At 42.9% G+C, this 19,703-nt stretch overlaps 1 protein-coding gene across 2 annotated transcripts in view; it reads right to left on the minus strand.

Moving 5' to 3' along the window:
- Positions 1-19,703, minus strand: part of FNTB (farnesyltransferase, CAAX box, subunit beta) — a 76,415-nt gene that overhangs the window by 8,018 nt on the left and 48,694 nt on the right. For both annotated transcript variants that reach the window (XM_024750808.1, XM_024750809.1), the window contains exons 7-10: positions 15,999-16,085; positions 9,629-9,758; positions 6,648-6,780; positions 425-536 (exon numbers count right to left, since the gene is read on the minus strand). In XM_024750808.1, coding sequence (XP_024606576.1) covers positions 425-536; positions 6,648-6,780; positions 9,629-9,758; positions 15,999-16,085 — 462 coding nt within the window. The remainder of the gene's footprint in view (positions 1-424; positions 537-6,647; positions 6,781-9,628; positions 9,759-15,998; positions 16,086-19,703) is intronic.

The raw sequence follows: 19,703 nt of genomic DNA on the forward strand, positions 1-19,703 counted from the left end.
GTGCTCCGCAACAAGAGAAGCCACCACACCACAACGAAGAGTAGCCCCCTCTCCACAATTAGAGAAAGCCTGCGCGCAGCAACGAAGATCTAACGCAGCCAAAGATAAATAAATAAAATAAATAAATTTATAAAAAAATAAATAAAAATAAAAAAGAGGAAAGAAAAACTACCAACACAGCAATCTGTTTACCTAACTGGCGAGGGGGTGCAAGTAAGCTGGGTAAAAAGGAGAGCACTGGAGGGGCCAGGATGGATGGATGGCACTAGATGGGGGTGCTCCCAGCTGGGCTGCTTCCTCCCATGCCACACGTGCACTAAGCAGCAACAAGGAAAGGCCCACCCCTTCTGGCTCTGAGTAGGCCTGAGGTGCTCACCCCTCTCTCCCCGCCCCGTCCCTCCCTCCCCAGAGGCAAGGCACTCACTTGCCAGGTTTATCCAGAAGCCCCCCGGTGGGGCACTGGCAGCACATAAGAATGTACTCCTGCAGGGCCTGCTGATGAAACATCCAGCGGCTCATGCTGAGGGCAGGGTCACCTAGAGAAGACAAAGGATCAGTGTGGGCTGGAGCCTAGGAGAAGTCCAGCAAAGGATCGATGACTTCTTTGTATTTTAGGATCCATTAGGAACTGTCAGGGTTTCCCTCTAGTCTCCTTGGACTAATCTTGAAAACTACATTCTTGGGACACTCGATTTCTTCACCCAAGTCCCGAGACACGTCCCTTCTCCTGAACCTTGAAGAGTCAAAGAGCAGCAGGTCAGAGCAGCACTTGGCTTTACTTGAAGTGTCCCCTTACCCTGGATGACCACCCTAAACCACATCCCTTGCAGGCACGGACAAACTGTTTAGCTCAGCTTACCAGACTGCCCTCTGCTACTGCTCCTGACCTGGTTCACAATTCCTTTCCCTGGGCTTCTTAAGACATTTCCTCCAGTGCATCTCTGAAACTTGTTACCCAGACTCTAATTAGCCAAGAGAACTCTAATGGGGTGATAACGTCTGTTTCTTCTACTGATACTTGTCTTAGCCTGGACTCAGTCTATCTCTAAAGGGACTTCTCCAACTAGCCTTTTGGCTCAAAAAATTTCCCTAAGAAGCATTCTAATAGCCACCCTCCTGCATCATATAATATGATAGCCCAAGCAGAAATGGACAATTCTGGTGATAATATTAAAGTACTGCCAATCAGCAGTCAGAGACTCCTGTGGACCAGTCGGTTATCAAGGGTGGAGGAGGGACAAATAATCAATAGATAGATGTGCACGGAAACATTTATGTGGGAATACACACATAGAATGTGCATTAAGTCTCTGGTTAATTTTATACTTTGATACCTGGGCTACAAAGGTAGCAAACAATCTGTAAATGACAACCGAAAGCTAATTTTTGTGTTTCTATGCATTTTTCTATACAGGTATGATAATTTTGTATCTTACGTTTTTCATTTAACTCTACAGGCATACATTTTTCTGTTCGGCTACATAATCTTCATAACCATCATTCTAAAGAGCCATACAGCATTTCATTAAGTGGACACATAAGGTAATAGCATCAATATAGGCTCTGGATCCAAACTCTCATATATATGAGCAGAGAATCTTCTGTGGTAAAAATTCATCAAAGTTTATAGCAAATGTGGTATATAAAGAGAATATGTAGGCAAAAGAGTTAATTTTGGAATATTTATATACATAGAATACTATAGAAAATAATCATTTTTAATTTCTTAAGTGAGAGATGGGAGGAGAGATGGGTGCAGTTGGAAAGCGATCGCCGTCTCCTGGGTTGAGCACTGGATGAGGTGCACGGTCAGCTGATGTTTGGGGGCCACATGCAAAAACCACTCATCTTCAACACCCGAGTCCCGCCCTGCCCCTGAGATGCTCACACTAGAAGAGGCACATGGGAACTGAGCCCAAGGAAGGAGGAGCACTTTCAGGTCCCCCCTCTCATGCTCAGCCTGGCACACAGGCTTACTGAAGGAAGTGCTCACACAATTTTAATTACTTTCCTCTTTGCTCTTTCTCCACCTGTGAGCACAGTCGACTCTGTAGGAGATACATACATATATGATGGGACTTCACTCTATCTTGTTTCCAAGGTTGTTTCCAGTTCCTTGCAATCATAAAAAATGCCGCAATAAACATCTTTGTGAATCTTCTCTATGTCTAGGATTATTTTCTTCAAGTAGATTCACAGGAGTGGAATGATTCAGTTAAAGGGAATAAACATTTTTAAGGCTTTTAATAGATACTGATAAACTGCTTTAAGACTTTATATAGCTGCCAGCAAAATTTAAGATTTTCCTGTACTACTTCTAGCACTGGTTACTTTGAAAAAAAAGTTCTCAGCAATTAAAATGTTAAAAAGAAACAGTACCTGATCATTTGTTTTGCTGTGCATGCCTTTAGTTACTAATTAGGGTGAACTGTTCCCGTAACTTTTGCTTACTAGTTCTATTTCCTTTTGAGAGTGTCTGTCCTTTTGTCTTCTGAGATCCAAGAGTCAATTTTATTAATCTAGCTTTTTACTATATTTACTCTTTATCTGTATCATATGGTATACCTATTTCTCCCTTTTGGCTCTACTTTTTTGGTTAGATGGGGGTTTTTTTAATTGCATAAATATAGTTTACACATATGCTGTAATCACAGTGTTGATTTTTTCCTTTGTGATTTCTTCTTTTAAGAAGCACATTTAGTGGGTACAGGGGTTTGGGCGGGCGGTGATGAAAACTCTAAAATTGATTATCGTGATGGTTGCACAACTCTGAATACACTAAAAACTACTAACTGCACACTTTAAATGGGTAAATTGTTCAGTATGTGAATTACATCTCAACAAAGCTGTTATTTTTAAAAGCATATTTACCAAACTTTAGGGTAACTGCAGGTAACTTTAGGGTAACTGCATTAAACATCTGTACAAAATATACCTTTACTTCATATCCTATAAGAAATAAAAGACTGTTACCTTAAGGTAAATGATAACTTATGGCTAGAACTGGAATCTGAAAAGAAAATGCTCTGTTTATTGTTAAAAAGATTACAGAGTGTTTCAGTTACCCCCTACATTATTGAAGTCTAAAGGCTCAAAGTTCATAAACTCGACAAGGAACTTCCTGAGATCTTGAATTTGCACATCAACACACATAATTACGGTGAGATGAAGGGAGGTATGATTACAGGCTGATAACTGTGCACTGGAGTCGGCCTTTTAAATCCTTTACATCTCTCCCTTAAAATACAGATCCCCATTATAATGTCATTTTGCATTTCAAAGGTTCCTTTTATCTGAGAAATCAAAAGTTTTTCAAACAGTAACTGACAGATACAGCCACATGTAGCTCAATTTCACAGGTGGACAAATAAAGCCTGGGGTGCATCCCAAAGAACATGGCAGCAACTAGTAACTATCGATCCAAACAGAAACTCACAGGCCTGCTGCTATCCTACTGCTCCACAAAAACAAGCTGACTCACTAATTTAGTCAGCGTTTGATATTTTAAAGATATTAATAGCAATTTGTTCTTGTACTCAAATACTGTCTTCTATACGTAAGGCAGCCACCGCATGGACTACGGAAGAGATAGGGATTGGCCTGGGTTCATGTGCTACAGTGTGCCGGTCCCATGTCATCATCATCATCACCTTTTAAAAATGTATTTGTTCACTTACTAAAATAAAAGTAGTAACACACATGATAAAAAAAGAAAAGAAAAGCTGCCCACAGTACAATAGAAGAGGTACATTTCTCTCCCCCATCTCCTACCCCCTCCCAAAGGCACCCGTTGTTAAAGGGGAGTTGTGTATACTTCCAGGAAAGCTGGGTGGATGCCAGCCTGTGTGCACACAGACAGACTGTTCTCGGCCTGGCCTGGCCTTTGACACTTTCCGTTGTGTCCTGGAGAGCTTTCCACGTGAGCCCATTGTAATGCAGCTGCTGTATGAAGAGATCATAATTTATTTAACTGTTAGCCTTTCGGTGGGCAGTTGGGTTGTTTGCTATTGAAACTCCACTTCAACACACATCCTTTGCAATGTCTGTGCAGGTAAATTCCTGCCAGTGTCCTCACTGGGTTTAAATAATTTAAATTGATGTCTCCAAACTACCCTCCAAAAAATGACGCACCTACTTACACCCCTCTAACAGTGAAAAGTGCCTGTTTTCCCACACTTTCCCCAACATAGGGTATCAAATTTTCTAATCTCTGCTAATCTGACAGTAAAAACAAATAGGGTCCCACTGTTTTTATTTGCATTTCTTTAACTATCACCTTTTCGTCTGATTAATGGCCATCTACAGATGGCAGGGCTCTGATACCATGATAGGTGGCAATCAGGTATTATAAAGCAAGTCACCTACCCATGCTGTACTTTGTTTCCTCACCTGTAAAATGGGAATAATGAAAGAACCTGTTTCTTTTTCTTTTTCTTTTTTTTGGCCATGCAGCTTGCCGTATGTCAGTTCCCCGACCAGGGATTGAACCTGGGCCACAGCAGTGAAACCCCGGAATCCTAACTACTAGGCCACCAGGGAATTCCCGGATAGTATTTGTTTCATAGGGCTGTTTGGAAGATCAAATGAGAAAATACATGTGTAATACTCAGTTCTGCCCCTGGCTTGCGGCGAGCACGTGGTAAGTCTCAGTAGTTGTAGCAGCTGTAGTACAAGTAGCAGTGTAGTAGAATCCTCTGCCTGTTTTTCAGTTGGGTTGTTCATGTTTCTTACTGCTTGGTATGACTTTCTCAAATGAAATTAAGCTCTTCATCATTTATCCAAATATTTTCCCCACCTGGCTACTAGTTTTGTCTATAGAATTTCTCTTTTGTAAAATAGAAACTTTTGTTGTTTTCCTTTATGTAAGAAAGATATATTATTGTAGAAAAATTAGAAAATAGAAATAAAAAAGAAAGAAAACAAACATCACCTGTCATTTCACAACCCAGATACCTTCCATTAATTTTTTGGAGTCAACTCTTCACTGAAAATGGAATTACATACATACTGCTTTGAAACCTAACTGATCACAGTACATTGAGAATATCATTCTACGTCGCATCTCCTTTTGACTCTCAACGTCAGCATTTTGCCCACCACTCAAAACACTCCCGTCTTCCGGAGCCCTGCCTAGTCCAGGTCCACTGTTTGCTGAGACGTGAGCTTTGGGCCTAACATGGGCCTCCTTCCAGGCAGTGAAAAAAGCTGGAAGCACCAAGATTCACAGGCAACTAACTTTTCCCACAGGCAGAGCTTTGAATGTGACTAGTCCTCCAGAACTTGCACTATGATAAACAAAATGTGAACCAGGGCCCCCCTGAAGACTTTGGCAGGTAGCCCTCCTGTTACGCTCTCACTAGATTTTCCTGGCAGCTGCAGAATGACTGCATCTTAATCCTGCCAGGGACAGGTTTGTGAAAGGCTGACGGTGTGACCCAGAGGCTTGACCTCACCAGTTCCAAATAAAGAGATCACTAAAACCCCAAGTTATTTCTGTTTTGAAACGCCGGACTCTCGGGGGACTTCTGACTTCCCTACTATAGTGTTCAGCCAGAGACCGTGCAGGTTCCACAGTCAGGGGACGTATCTCAGCTGAGACATATCTTAGCACCCTGAAACTGAAAGCCCAGGGGCTCCAGGCCAAGGATTCTCAGGACAGACCGCGACGGGGAGGATAGAGCGATGGGGAGACAGGACAGAGGCTCTGCTGAGTTCAATTCGGTACCCAAAGTGGCCACAACTTAAATGAAATTAAGAAATGAAAGAAAGGGGCTCAGAAAAAGACAGCCAAACAAGAAGAAAACGTGTGTGGGGCAGGGCGGGGGATGGGGGCAGTAGAAAAGAATCTCATCTTCTACATTTGAGCAATGAATAACCCAACTACTAAGTCCAAAGAAAAGCTTCCCTCTGGGCCAAGGGATCTCATTCCAAGACCAGATCTGCGCCCAGCAGGGCCTCCAGACCTCCCCTCTCCCACTGGTTTCCTCACCCTGTTCTCACATAAAATAAATGAAAAAGATGATTCCGGAGGCAGCCAGTGGCCTGAGATGTCGCGAGGTAAAGGGACGGCTCCCAGAAGTTTGCTCTCTATCTCACTGCTTGGATCTGCACTCCCACCTGAGATTCCATAGAGATGAACCCAGGTCTCTCCGCTCCAGTGGTGCGGGGCAGGGGGGACACACCCGCATCCAGGATTCTTCAATGAATCTAAAATACAACACTTCTAATGGCGGCAACCACGCAGACAGGCAGGCATGGTGGGTCTTTGCTCCAGGGTTTCTGGTTCTCTGCCCGCTTACGCAACTGCCTTTCTGTCACTGCTGTGACCACGTGCATAGTGTGGGTTTTCAGTTCTGACGTGACACACAGAGAGTTCTGCTCCAGAAACTGCAGCTTCACGTGGAGTTGAGGTGGTGGTCACCGTGGCGCCAGGCACCTGCCTCCCCCTAGCCACAGCCAGAGTGAAGCAGCAGTGGCTCCTAAACCAACGGGACGGAATCCTAGCCTGAGGCGGGAAGGTCCACACTGGGCACCTCAAAATCCAGGACAGACAGCCTATTTCAACCCTCTAACAGAGCGCCCTGGCCTCCGACTCGGTCAGCAGCTGAGGGGAGTCACCCAATCCTGCGTACAGCCCCTGGGCTCACCTTGGGCGTGCAGTGCACGGTGGAGCAGAGGCAGGAGCCCCGCCTGCCAGAAGGAGTAGCAGCCGTCCACCAGCTTGTTGCAGCGGCCCTGAAATCCACCTTCAAACCGCATCTGCCGGCTTGTCACCCATTGCTGAGCGTGAGACAGAGAAGGGAGAGGCAGCTGTAGGTTAAAAGAGACCCGAAATCCAGCAAGCCCAGATCCCCAGAGGCCAATCTGGGAGGGAGGGGTCCCATCTCTTGGCTTCCTGGCACCCGAGTTCTGGTGCTTTGGCCTCGGACTTCCTCACCCTCGCTGCCACAGACTACACTACAGTGCAACATCGTCTAACCCTCTGAGGCGACCAGCATGAACCTCCGCTCGGGGCCTAACAGACGACTAACCACCTTTTCCCGGGTTCCAAGTGGGTTCTGGTGCTGAGAGAACAAGTGCGCCAAATTGGCCTGAAAGGAAACCTGCAAGCATCTCTTTTTTTTTTTTTTTTTGCAGTACACGGGCCTCTAACTGTCGTGGTCTCTCCCGTTGCGGAGCACAGGATCCGGACGCGCAGGCCCAGCGGCCATGGCTCAGGGGTCCAGCCGCTCCGCGGCACGTGGGATCCTCCCAGACCGGGGCACAAATCCGTGTCCCCTGCATCAGCAGGCGGACTCTCAACCACTGCGCCACCAGGGAAGCCCAAACATCTCTTAATAAATAAGGTGTAACTAGGAAGTTTAAGGCCAGACCACCAGTGGCTCATTTCTATTCACCTTTCCTGCTCGGGGAAGTTTATTAAAAGCAGATAAATGGAATTTTGTGCTACAAGTCATCAGCTGATCTCAAACTACTCTTGACTTTTACTTGGCACCTGAGGAAATTCATCAAAGATTTCTTAGCATGGCCCTTGTCCCTCGCAGGACTGGGGGCAGAAGCCGTTAGCCCTGGTGAACGAGGATGGCTCTGTGTGGTCTAGCCTCTCTGCTATCCCAGGAGAAACTGGCTGGCTGACAGAAGAAAAGAGTTTACTTTGAACCTGTAAGATGGCTCTTGGTGTCACTCGGTGGTCACACATGATGCATACTTATCTCCAAGTTTTCTAAACACACTCTACTATGAATATGGAGATAGTAAAGGGTTTGGCCTCGAGGAATGAGTAGAACCAACTAGCCGAGCAGATAATACCTCCACTTCCCTCCCAGCCCCGCAAGGCAGTTCCAGCCACCTGCCAGCGACTCACGGAGCAGCCTCACCAAACTGAAAGGTACAGAGTACGGCATTTCCCCTGTACCTACGTTCTTACTAGACTGAGTTCCTGAAAGGAGTCACTAAGGACCCTCTTCAGAAGGAGTCCAGCCCTCCTTTAATTAATAATTGTACACTTTAGATTATATCCCTGTTCAAAGTAACACCCACCCATAGAGAGTCACAATCCAAAATTCTTAAAAAGACACAGAAAAACTGCACTGCAGGTGCAGGCACTAACATATCCCCAGTCAGTCTTAAATGAACCAGCGCTTTAGGATTGATGCCATTCGATGAAAGCAGGCGAAGCCTTACTCAAGAAAACAGGCACTGCAGTAGGGAGTCCATCCTTCACTTTTACTTACCCCACAGATGCAGTGTTTCTAACCTAGACTAATTATTTTTTCCAGTGCCTAAGTCCATGGATTTATTCTGTTTCCGTTGCCTATATGAATTCATCAAATCCTTCAAGTATGGGTCCTAGTTCTCCCAGAGCAAACAGAGGGGAGGGAGTAGTTTGGATAAGAAGGTCGCACCTACTATGTACCAGGCTGTTTATACCTGTTCTCTCCTTTGACCTTCAAAGAACTGTTACTTCTACCTTACAGAGGAAAAAAATGGAAGTTAAAGGAGATTAGACCATTTTCCCAAGGTCATGTGGCTGTGAAGTGGCACAGACAGGGTTCAGATCCAGAACACTGCTACTGTAACCGAGGTATCTGCTTATTCCTTATTTCTGCCTGGGAAATGGAGCTTTTATGTTTCACGCCTTGTTGGTGATCGGTTTTCAAAATGTCTGATAAACTCGAAGTCTGCGCACAAAGTTGGCCATTTTGGCATAAACCTTCAAGGCTGTAAGAACCTTCAGGAAGAGTATGCTATAGGAGGCTTCCTAAAGGTGAGGACCAAATGCTGCTGGTCATATCTTATAGAGTATAATAGAAACTGTCTTGGAAGCTCAAGATGGGTCTCACAATGGTTCCTATGATGGGAACCTGACATCTGAACTTGGGGAGAGGACATGAGTATCAGTTGCAGCTGGTTTGCTCTGAGGTCATGGTGAGGGAATAAATGCTTCCCCAAAGATAGCTCCTTCGTGGCTCTGTGTGTGTGTGTTTATGTACTAGGCCTCCAATGATAATTTAGCTATAATCTAACAAGTCCCTGAAGCTGACTGTGCTCTGAGTTCATGCTGAATATTGGGCAGGAGCTTGGAGTTGAGACGGAAATGCCTGGGCCACCTGCTCTGTGCATGACCCAGCTGTGCCTATAGCTCATGTCGAGGTGGTTACTAAACGTTCGCTCGGCTTCAAAATGCCTCAAAACTCTTCTCATAACTTCTTCTCCCAGGAGAATCTTTCCAAGGCACATGATAACCTCTAATTTTAAGAGGCTGAAGCTATACTTCTCTTTGAAGTAGGAGGAAGGTACTCTGGCCCATACCAGATGTCTGAGGGAGTCAAGAAGCCTCTGGAATTGGCCTAACACACTGTACAGAAAGTTCAGAGCAGGAAGATGGAAAGGCAGGAAGGAGGGGACTGAAACCGGGCACAGATGTTCACCCCTTGCACTTTCCTGGTACAGTGCTGAGCACTCCAACAACTGCGTCTGAAGCTTCGTTACAGGACTGTTAGTTCACAGCTCCAGGCAGGAACTGTTAGCCCTTCCCACAGCCAACCGTCCCTTAAGCCGGCACGCCTGAGCAGTCACATCTCAGGGGCCTGGGGCCTGAGAGGAAGATGGATCACCAAGTACTTACTAATAAGCTCTTCAAGTTCAAGAAGCGTTCCTTCTTGAGGATGACCAGTGCGGCCAGGCCACAGAAAGTATAGCCACCGTGGGCTTCCATCCCTGGCACCCCGCCAATTCCACCTTCCCAATTCTGACATCTGGAAGGAGATTGAGAAAAGCAGACTGAGTGTCAACCAATGAGCACAAGTGCAGGACCACCCTGGATGGCAAAGGATGAGTTTGCTTAGTTTAATGCAACTATATTCAATAGCTGTAACTATACTCAGTATCTTGTAATAAACTATAATGGAAAAGAATATGAAAAAGAATATATATATAAAACTGAATCACTTTGTTGTACACCAGAAACTAACACAACATTATAAATCAACTATACTTCTATTAAGAAAATGAACAACATTGCAACTATGAATGGAAAGATGCTAATTAACTTTTAGAAATGCCTTTTCCTCAAAAGAAAAAAGGAAACTCAGACATAGTCTACTAATGTAACAAACATAGTACCTCAAATCACTACTTTTTGGAAAAAGTTATAAAATCATATGTATAGTGTGATAACCGTCAGGTTAAAATAAAATTGAAAAATAATTGCTAATTCTGGTTATCTTTCAGTACAGGTCTATTGCTGATATTTTTCCTCTTTATTTTTCTGTATTTTCAAAAAGTTTCTATAGTGAAAATACATACCTTTATAACCATTCAAAGTAAACTTATTTTTTTAATTACAATTTCCTACATTTTCAAATTACTTTATTATCATAGTAATTATTTGTGATTAGACTATATATTTAAGAGTGTATTTTCTAGTCATAAAAACATGAGTAATCTTTGGCTTAGCAATATAGGGTCATTTCTAGGAATTAATCTTATAAAGTAAGTAAGAAATGTGTTCAAAAGTCAGATTGTAAGAATGTTTACTGTATTCCCATTTATAACAGTGAAATATCAGAAACAACTCAGAAGCTCAACAGTAAGGGACTCGTTATATAAATTATGGTATATCCGTATAACAGAACACTACAGTCATTTAAAATAATGCTACAGAAGTATACTTAAAAATGTTCCAAATACATTACATGAAAAAGTTATAAAATGATAATATACTGCATGGTTTTTCTGGAATTCTGGAAACATATACAGCAAATGAGCAGTTAGTGGTGGATTACAAGCAGTTAGATTTTCTTTTTGCTTGTTTATAATAAACATGTTTTATCTGTGAAATAAGAGATTTTCCTTTCAGCATATTTTCGTATAACATAGAACTTTACTTCCAATGATCAACAGGTATGTACATAGAGTCACACTCCCTACAGGTGTGTCTGCCTCGCAAATCCTGACAGGCGCACAGGTGGATGAGCACTTAATCCAACTTCTGGGTAGAAGAGAAAGGAACCTGTAACACCTCCTGTCTTCCAGGTACCTCTCGTTAAAGGAGAGGCCTTGGGAACTCAGAGGCCCTTTTCAGAGAGGCCCAAGGCCCAGGGAGATCACAGCAGAGTGCATAGTCAAAAGCTGGCTACCATCCCCTGAACAGATTCTTCAGCATCCTCTATCCCCTAACCCCACCACCACCCAAAGACACACAATCCAAGTTTTCTTTCCAGTGCATTTGGCTTCATGGAGCACAGGAACAGCTCAAGTTTGAAAGGTCTGATGAGTGAAGAACATGGAAAGGACCTCTGAATTTTTTTTTTCTTAACTTACCTTTAAAAATGTTTTTTGAGTTAAAAAAAAAATAAAACAGTATAAAAGAATAAACAATAAAAAGTTACAACTCCTGCTGAGCCTGGCCTCCTAGTTCCTCTCACCAGCTGAGTTTCTATGTCTCAGTCCCTCTTTCTCTCCACACATACACGCATGCACACACACACAATATACATTTATTTACATATTACACTTTCCATCCCTGTTTTTACATGCATGAGAGCAATTTAGTAAAATTCTTTGGGAGTATCTTCTAGTTAAATATAACTGATTGAACACAAGAGTCCAGTAAAATGAAAGTAAAGGAATTTTAAAAAAGGATAAACCCACAAGGGTAAAGAGAATAGGAGAGGATATGAATACAGACAGGAGATAACAAAATTGTGAAAGCTGGAAAAGGAGAGAGGTAAGACGTAACTGACTTAACAGAACCGACAAACCTACACCAGCCCTGGGAGGAAAGGAGGGAAGAAGAAATAGAAAGCAAGGTGATATGTTCCAATGACAAGCCGGGGGACACAAGGTACCCCTAAAGTGGGATGAGTTTGAACCAAGTTGACTGGTGGTAAATTTATAAGAGAATCAGCTATACCTCCAGGTACCCAGCAGAAGATGGGAGGTTTCAGGGGCTGAATGAAGAGGAACTGAATTCCAGGATTTCCAGCACAGCTGAGAGCAGGTGGAGGCGCTGTACTGAGCAGGGGGATTAAGCGAGTCTAAGATCTGAGCACAAGCACCCTCAACCCCTTTCCCTGTTAGTATTTCACAAAGCTGGCCGCTAACTTCATACCCCAACCAGGAATCTGGAAGATTCTTCCCTAGGGAAATGGATAAGCCTAAGGGAAAAACCCTACAGATATTGATATATGAGAATTCCCCCATGAATGGCTGCATCCCAGCCCACCGTGGCACACACAGTTTTTTTAGCACCTGACACTTAAATATGAGCACCAGACATTTGAGCAAAGTCTCTTACGTGAAAGAGACTTTTATGTAAAACATGAAACAAAAATAAGACAAATAAACAAAAATAAATTGGAGGAAATAATGTAGGGAGCAGAAGTAAACTTTAAGTTATATCTTTAGATAAAATATTATATACAAAATAAAAACACTGCAAGGACAAATATCCCTGAAACAAGAACAGAAGAGAATATAAAAAGGAAGTATTCTTTATAAATGGAGATTAAAAGTTAAAACAGAACTGCAGAAATAAAAACTCAACAGAGGGATTAGAAGATAAACGGTAAGGGAATCTCTTAGAAAGCACAATAAGAAAGATGAAGAGATGAAAGATAGGCAAAAAATTTTTGAAAAATTAGAAGACCAATTCCACTTATTGGATGTTATAAAAAGAGCAAACAAAGAAAATGGAGGGGAAGAAGTTATCAAAGAAATAATAAAATTTCTTGGAAGTAAAGCACATGCAATTCTAGATTGAAGATAACTGCTGAGTGCCCAGCACAATGAATGCAAAAAGAAATCCAGGGCTTCCCTCGTGGCACAGTGGTTGAGAGTCCGCCTGCCGATGCAGGGGACATGGGTTCGTGCCCCGGTCCGAAAAGATCCCACATGCCGCAGAGCAGCTGGGCCCGTGAGCCATGGCCGCTGAGCCTGCGCGTCTGGAGCCTGTGCTCCGCAGCAGGAGAGGCCACAGCAGTGGGAAGCCCGCGTACTGCAAAAAAAAAAAAAAAAAAGAAATCCATATCATTGTTCATCATCATGAATTTTTCAAACAGCAAGAATAAGAGAAACAAAACAAAAACAACAATGGATTGGGAATACAGTAGATTGGGAGGCAGTAAAGCACAGTGGTTACCCTAACAGGTTTTGGTCACTTAATTTCTTTGTATTTTAGCTTAATGTCATATTCAATATCCCATCATTTGCTATATAGGGAAACTATGGCATGGAGAAGTTAATTTGTCCAAGGCACAAAGCTAATAAATGACAAAACTGGGCTTCAAACCCAGGCAGTCAGAATTTCACATCTAGTTAAGGGCCTAACAAACCAATCCTGCAAATAACTATATAATCTGGACAAAACACACGAAAACAACTTCCTGAGGGCTCAGCAAACTGAAAAAAGCTGGGGATTTGAAAGTTGGAGCAGTCCGTCCCTTCCCTCCCCCACCCAATTTTTTTCTTCCTGATTTGCCCTGAGGATGGCTACAGTCACCTAACAGTGGCAGCAGCAGGTGAGGGGAAGGCAGCTGAAGCTAACAGAAGGCCCACCATATTTCTGGCAAGAAGAACCAGGCTGACAGTAATTGAGGAGGAATCCCAGAAAGAGGAGAGCCAGAGAAGGAAAACCCAAATTCCATGTTTAAACTTTGCTTAAAATTTTACCTGACCCTGAATCACACATGCATTGAGCAAACTGAAAGCAGCTTCTGACCAAGAACTGATCCAAGACCTGAGCCCCTGCCCACTGCAGGTGTGTCTAACCAAGTTGATTGCCTGCTAAAGGAAAAATACCAACACTCTTTAAAGCAATCTAACAGAATCCAATCTCTGCAATATAACATCACAATGTCCAGGGTACAGTCCGAATATTACTTGACATAGACACTCAGGCAAGTGAGACATGTCAACTCCAAGACAGCCAGATGTTGAAATGACCAGGCAAGAATTTTAAAGTAGATATTATAATTTTATATTTACCTTAGTGAAGAAAAATACACTTGTAATGAATGAAAAGACGGGAAATCTCAACTGAGAAAAACAAAGTATAAAAAAGAACCAAACCCAGGTAGTCCAGAGCAAAAGGCTACATACTCTCAATCTTTAAACTATTGCTCTCTTACTATTATTACATACCAAATCCTCAGTAAATGCTGGTTACCATTATTATCAGCCTTTCTAACAATGACACTGGTAGCCAGAAGATAATGGAGCAGTGCTTAAAAATTCTGAAGGAATACAATTGATCCAGCTTCCAATTTAGAAGTCTCTAACCAAATAAACTATAAATCAAGTGGGAGACTAGAATAAAAATACATGAAAATCTTTAAAACGTACCGCCGAAGTTCTCTTATTGGGGATCTGTTGGAATACGATATGTGATTCATTAAAATGAGTGAGTAAACCAGGAAAAAGGAGGATGGGGCTTTAACAAAGCAGAGAAGTGAAGTGAATTTCCTGCTGAAAGGAAGCTGCTGGATGCCTGCTGTGCAGCAAGCTGAGAGCAATCTGTCCAGTCTGAAGCAGGAGGGCAGAGGCCCCAGGAGGGATAACTCAAAACGCACGTGCACACGCACATACACACACACACACACACACACACACACACACACACACACACACACAAGAGAACTGATACATTACCTGAAGTGTTTAACTGTATTGAGAATAATTTTATAGCTCTGGCGGAAAATTCGGGAATTAAGAGGTAATAATTAATTCCAGGAAAGTAAAAGTCATACAAAAAAGTAAATATGGGGTTTCCCTGGTGGCGCAGTGGTTGAGAGTCCGCCTGCCGATGCAGGGGACACGGGTTCGTGCCGTGGTCCAGGAAGATCCCACATGCCGCGGAGCGGCTGGGCCCGTGAGCCATGACCGCTGAGCCTGCGCGTCCAGAGCCTGTGCTCCGCAACGGGAGAGGCCGGAGCAGTGAGAGGCCCACATACAGCAAAAAAAAAAAAAAAAAAGTAAATATGATCATAGTATCTCATTTGGTTTAGCTGAAAATTGTATTTTCATAGTAGTAAGTACTACTTTGATAAAAATTAAAATGTAAAAAAATAAAATACAGCTTGGATATAATTCCTCAATAATATATATAAATCTACTATACCTTTTCTTAAAATTATGAAATAATTTGAAGGATCCACAAAAGTATAGCAAATAATATATAGAACATACATGTACCTAACACCTAGCTTTGATTTAGCCATATGCATTTCAGGGTTTTTTATTTTAAACAAACAATTACAGATACAACTGAAGTCTCCTGAGGAGAAGTACAGACCTCCCTTAATCTCATTTTCTTTACTTTCTCACCCGAAGTAAGCACCATCCTGAATTTGGTGTTTATCCTTCCCAGCATGTTTCTATATTACTACATGTGATTCTTCCCATAAACAGTATAGAATTGTTTTGCATGTTTTCAAATTTTAAGCAAATGTGATCTGCATGTTTTCTTTAACATCCTTTTTTTTCCTCAACAGTGTTCTTGAGATTCACCCGTATTGATACATGTAGCTCTAGTTCATTCACTTTAATTGCTATATTATATTTCAATATGACTACACCACAACTCACCTATCCATCTTGCACTTGTGAACATTTAATCTGTTTCCAGCGTTTTACTATTATAAACAAGTCCTATGTTTGTCTCTCTCATGCATGTGGTGTGAGTTTCTGGAGAAGTGGAATTTTGGGGTCATCAGCAAGGGTATCTTTGAGATATTTCCAAATTGCTCTCCAAACTGGCTGAACTCCATTTAGACTCTGACCAATACTGTTTACGCAAGGTTTTGATCCTTGCCAATCACATTAAAGAAAGTTTGGAAGAAAAGAAAACTTTTAAAGTATTTTTGAAATGCACAATCCTTCAACCCAGACATCTCTTGTAATTTTATATTCCCTTCTCTGGTCCTTCTGCACTTTATTTTTCAGAAGTCTTGACCACCTGCTGTCTAAGAGGCAGGACAAATCCCAGCTTCTCTCACCTTGCGATCCATTCAGCAGTGCCCTCAAACAGGTCTGGAGTGATGATGTTGGTCAGAGAAGCTACTGACGCGGCACAGTACGCACTTCTGGAAGGACAGAAATAGAGGGGGAAGTGTTAAGCTTTAAGGAGGAGCTTGAACAAGGCTCACTGAACTTTTTGGACGGATTGCTCTCTGCCTCGTAAGCTGTAATCACTGCCTGGCCTCACTCCAAGCCCATGGTTGGTCCTCCTGGGTCTCCAACCAGGAGCTCTGACATTCTATTTCAACAGAGTTGCTCATGGCACAGCCTCAGTGAAAGAACATGACATTCTATTCTCCCTACCTCCACATGGTCAAATCTACACCAGATGAAATAACAGCCATAACAATTCCTGTCGACAGTGAATTCAGCTCTTCTTTCAAAGACCTACAACGGCTCCCAAAACTCCATGCTGTCATTCAGGTATTTCTGATGTGCTCATTCAGTTGTCAGTACTGTTTTTAGATCCAGGACTTGTCTGTTTACGGCATGGACAAGTTAAAGGTTAACTGTATCTTTTCCAAACAGACACAACTCCAAAGCAGGCCGCCAGACCACACTGGCTGCTTAGACCAGGCAAGAGGGACTGAAATGTATGAGCCCACTCAGATCCATTCCTTAGGCTTCTAGAGCAAGAAAAGGGTTTTGATTTCAAGCATCCCACCAGTACACACACACACATACACACACACTCTTTAAAGGGAAAAGAAAGAACATGTCTTTTTCTTTTCCCCCCCATGTTATCCTACATGATTTGGAATAATTCTTGCCATTCCATTCTGCCAGCCCTAATTCTTCTCAGGACACCTTTTATTTCAGCTGATCCCTCTATTATGGAACACGTCTACAAACTGTCTTTTCTTCCCTTCCAGGGTCTTTTCAAACATCCGACATCTCAGCTCTGTTTTATGTTGAAGACAAAACCAGTTTGTTCTAATTCTGTTTACAGATCCCTTTTCTAAGGGCTCCTAAGGAATATAAAAGGGAGGAGAGAGAAGGGTCCAGCTTCCGTATTGTTCAGTATGGACATAACACTAAGCCAAGTGTACTGGGGCTTTCCAGTGAGCCACAGGCATTCTTCTCCTCCCAGCATTTTTATCAGCCTGCTCACGCCGGCCAAAGGCACAGCAGAGGCTGAGTTATACCAGCAGGCATCAGAAGCATAAAAAATCCTTTCTGCCAAATGTTACTATCTAGCATAAGCTAAATTCAAAAGCCTGACCTAACTGCTCTCAGGTCTCAAGCCTCTCAAAGGGCTTCAGAGGTATTTGCTCTTGAATCCGAACATAACCTCTGAGGTAGGGAGGCGGCGAACACAGGGCGGTCGCCTCATAAATGGAAGAACTGAGACCTGCTGCCAGATCTCACACGTAGACCGGGAGCAAACAAAACACACCTTTTTCGAGCATCTTCTTCCTCTCTCCCTCTATCCAGTCATCACATCTCTCAGATTTGTCCACTACCCTCCATCCTCTCTGCTGTTACCCAAATCCAAGTCACCATTAACCTGGGTCAGTCTCCCTCTAGCCCTGAAACCAGAGCATTTTCACTAAAACACTACAATCTGTTCACTGTAACTACAGAACTTCTAATAAAATACAAATCAGATTGTGTCACTCCCTACTTAAAACTTGTCAGTGGCTTCCCACTACCCTTAAAATAAACTCCAGCCTTCTCAAGGAGGCTTCGGGGCCCCTCGGGCTATTCCCAGCCTGGCTGTCCAGCTTCATTTCTCCCCCTGCCCACCAGGCCTCTGCACTTCAGCCACACTGAACTTCTCCTTTCCTGAACACATTCTATGCTCTGTCGCCAAAACTTTTGCAAATGCTGGGTCCCTATCTCCCCACTACCCGCCCAGAATGCTTCCGGTTATATAACCTAGATTAGGAGGTCAGGAGTACATAACTGCTCCTTTTTTAAGAACTGAGAAAAAAATGGTGCTTGCTATGAGTTCATTGCAACTGGATTAGTGGCAGTCCACAGGAGCTGTGAATGCCGGAATAAGCTCATCTCAGAAACTGGAAGGAGTTGTGACAGACCTGAAAGATCAAGAGACCAGTTCTGCCTAACCCAGAATGAGACAAGCTAGCCTCCAGATGCCAAACTGTCCCCATCAACTGCTGCTTCTCTTCAGGTCAATCCACTCAACAGCACTCAGGAGTAACTGCTAATGCTTCCAGGCAAAGACAATTAAAGGAAGACAAAGTGAAACATGATGGAACTGGGGCACTAGAAACCACGCAAAGCAGGGAAACTGCATGAGACCTGCTAGGTTTCATCCATCATTCGCATCTTTAATCCTCTGTAAATGAAAAGCATGGCTCGAATGGCAGAACATTACCAGAGGAGCTCAGGTAGAGGAAGAATATGGCTACAGTGCTCTTCAGTGAAACAAACATTTTTTATGTCTAGCAGATATGAATAAGAAAACAGAAGGAGAGAAAGACAGAGAAGATGAAAAAGCAGAGGGCTATGTACCAGATGAATGAACAAGATAAAACCCCAGAAAAACAACTAAATGAAATGGAGATAGGCAATCTTCCAGAAAAAGAATTCAGAATAATGATAGTGAAGATGATCCAGGACCTCGGAAAAAGAACGGAGGCAAAGGTCGAGAAAGATGCAAGAAATGTTTAACAAAGACCTAGAAGAATTAAAGAACAAACAAACAGAGATAAACAATACAATAACTGAAATGAAAACTACACTAGAAGGAATCAATAGCAGAATAACTGAGGCAGAAGAACGGATAAGTGACCTGGAAGACAGAATGGTGGAATTCACTGCTGGGGAACAGAATAAAGAAAAAAGAATGAAAAGAAATGAAGACAGCCCAAGAGACCTCTGGGACAACATTAAACGCAACAACATTCACATTATAGGGGTCCCAGAAGGAGAAGAGAGAAAGGACCCGAGAAAATATTTGAAGAGATTATAGTTGAAAACTTCCCTAACATGGGAAAGAAAATAGCCACCCAAGTGCAGGAAGTGCAGAGAGTCCCATACAGGATAAACGCAAGAAGAAACACGCCAAGACACATAGTAATCAAATTGGTAAAAATTAAAGACAAAGAAAAATTACTGAGAGTAGCAAGGGAAAAACGACAAATAACATACAAGGGAATGCCCATAAGGTTAACAGCTGATTTCTCAGCAGAAACTCTACAAGCCAGAAAGGAGTGGCATGATATACTTATATGAGATTAGAAATCAATTACAGGGAAAAAAACGTAAAAAACACAAACACATGGAGGCTAAACAGGACGTTATTAAATAACCAAGAGATCACTGGAGAAATCAAAGAGGAAATCAAAAAATACCTAGAGACAAATGACAATCAAAACACGACAATCCGGGCTTCCCTGGTGGCACAGTGGTTGAGAGTCTGCCTGCTGAGGCAGGGGACACGGGTTCGTGCCCGGGTCCAGGAAGATCCCACATGCCACGGAGCGGCTGGGTCCGTGAGCCACGGCTGCTGAGCCTGCGCATCCGGAGCCTGTGCTCCGCAACGGGAGAGGACACAACAGTGAGAGGCCCACGTACCACAAAAAAAAAAAAAAAAGAAAAGAATGACAATCCAAAACCTATGGGATGCAGCAAAAGCAGTTCTAAGAGGGAAGTTTATAGCTATACAAGCCTACCCCAAGAAACAAGAAAAATCTCAAATAAACAATCTAACATTA

This window comes from Neophocaena asiaeorientalis, unplaced genomic scaffold (genome assembly GCF_003031525.2).
Source record: "Neophocaena asiaeorientalis asiaeorientalis breed wild unplaced genomic scaffold, Neophocaena_asiaeorientalis_V1.1 scaffold140, whole genome shotgun sequence".
In the NCBI taxonomy this organism is placed as follows: Eukaryota; Metazoa; Chordata; class Mammalia; order Artiodactyla; family Phocoenidae; genus Neophocaena; species Neophocaena asiaeorientalis.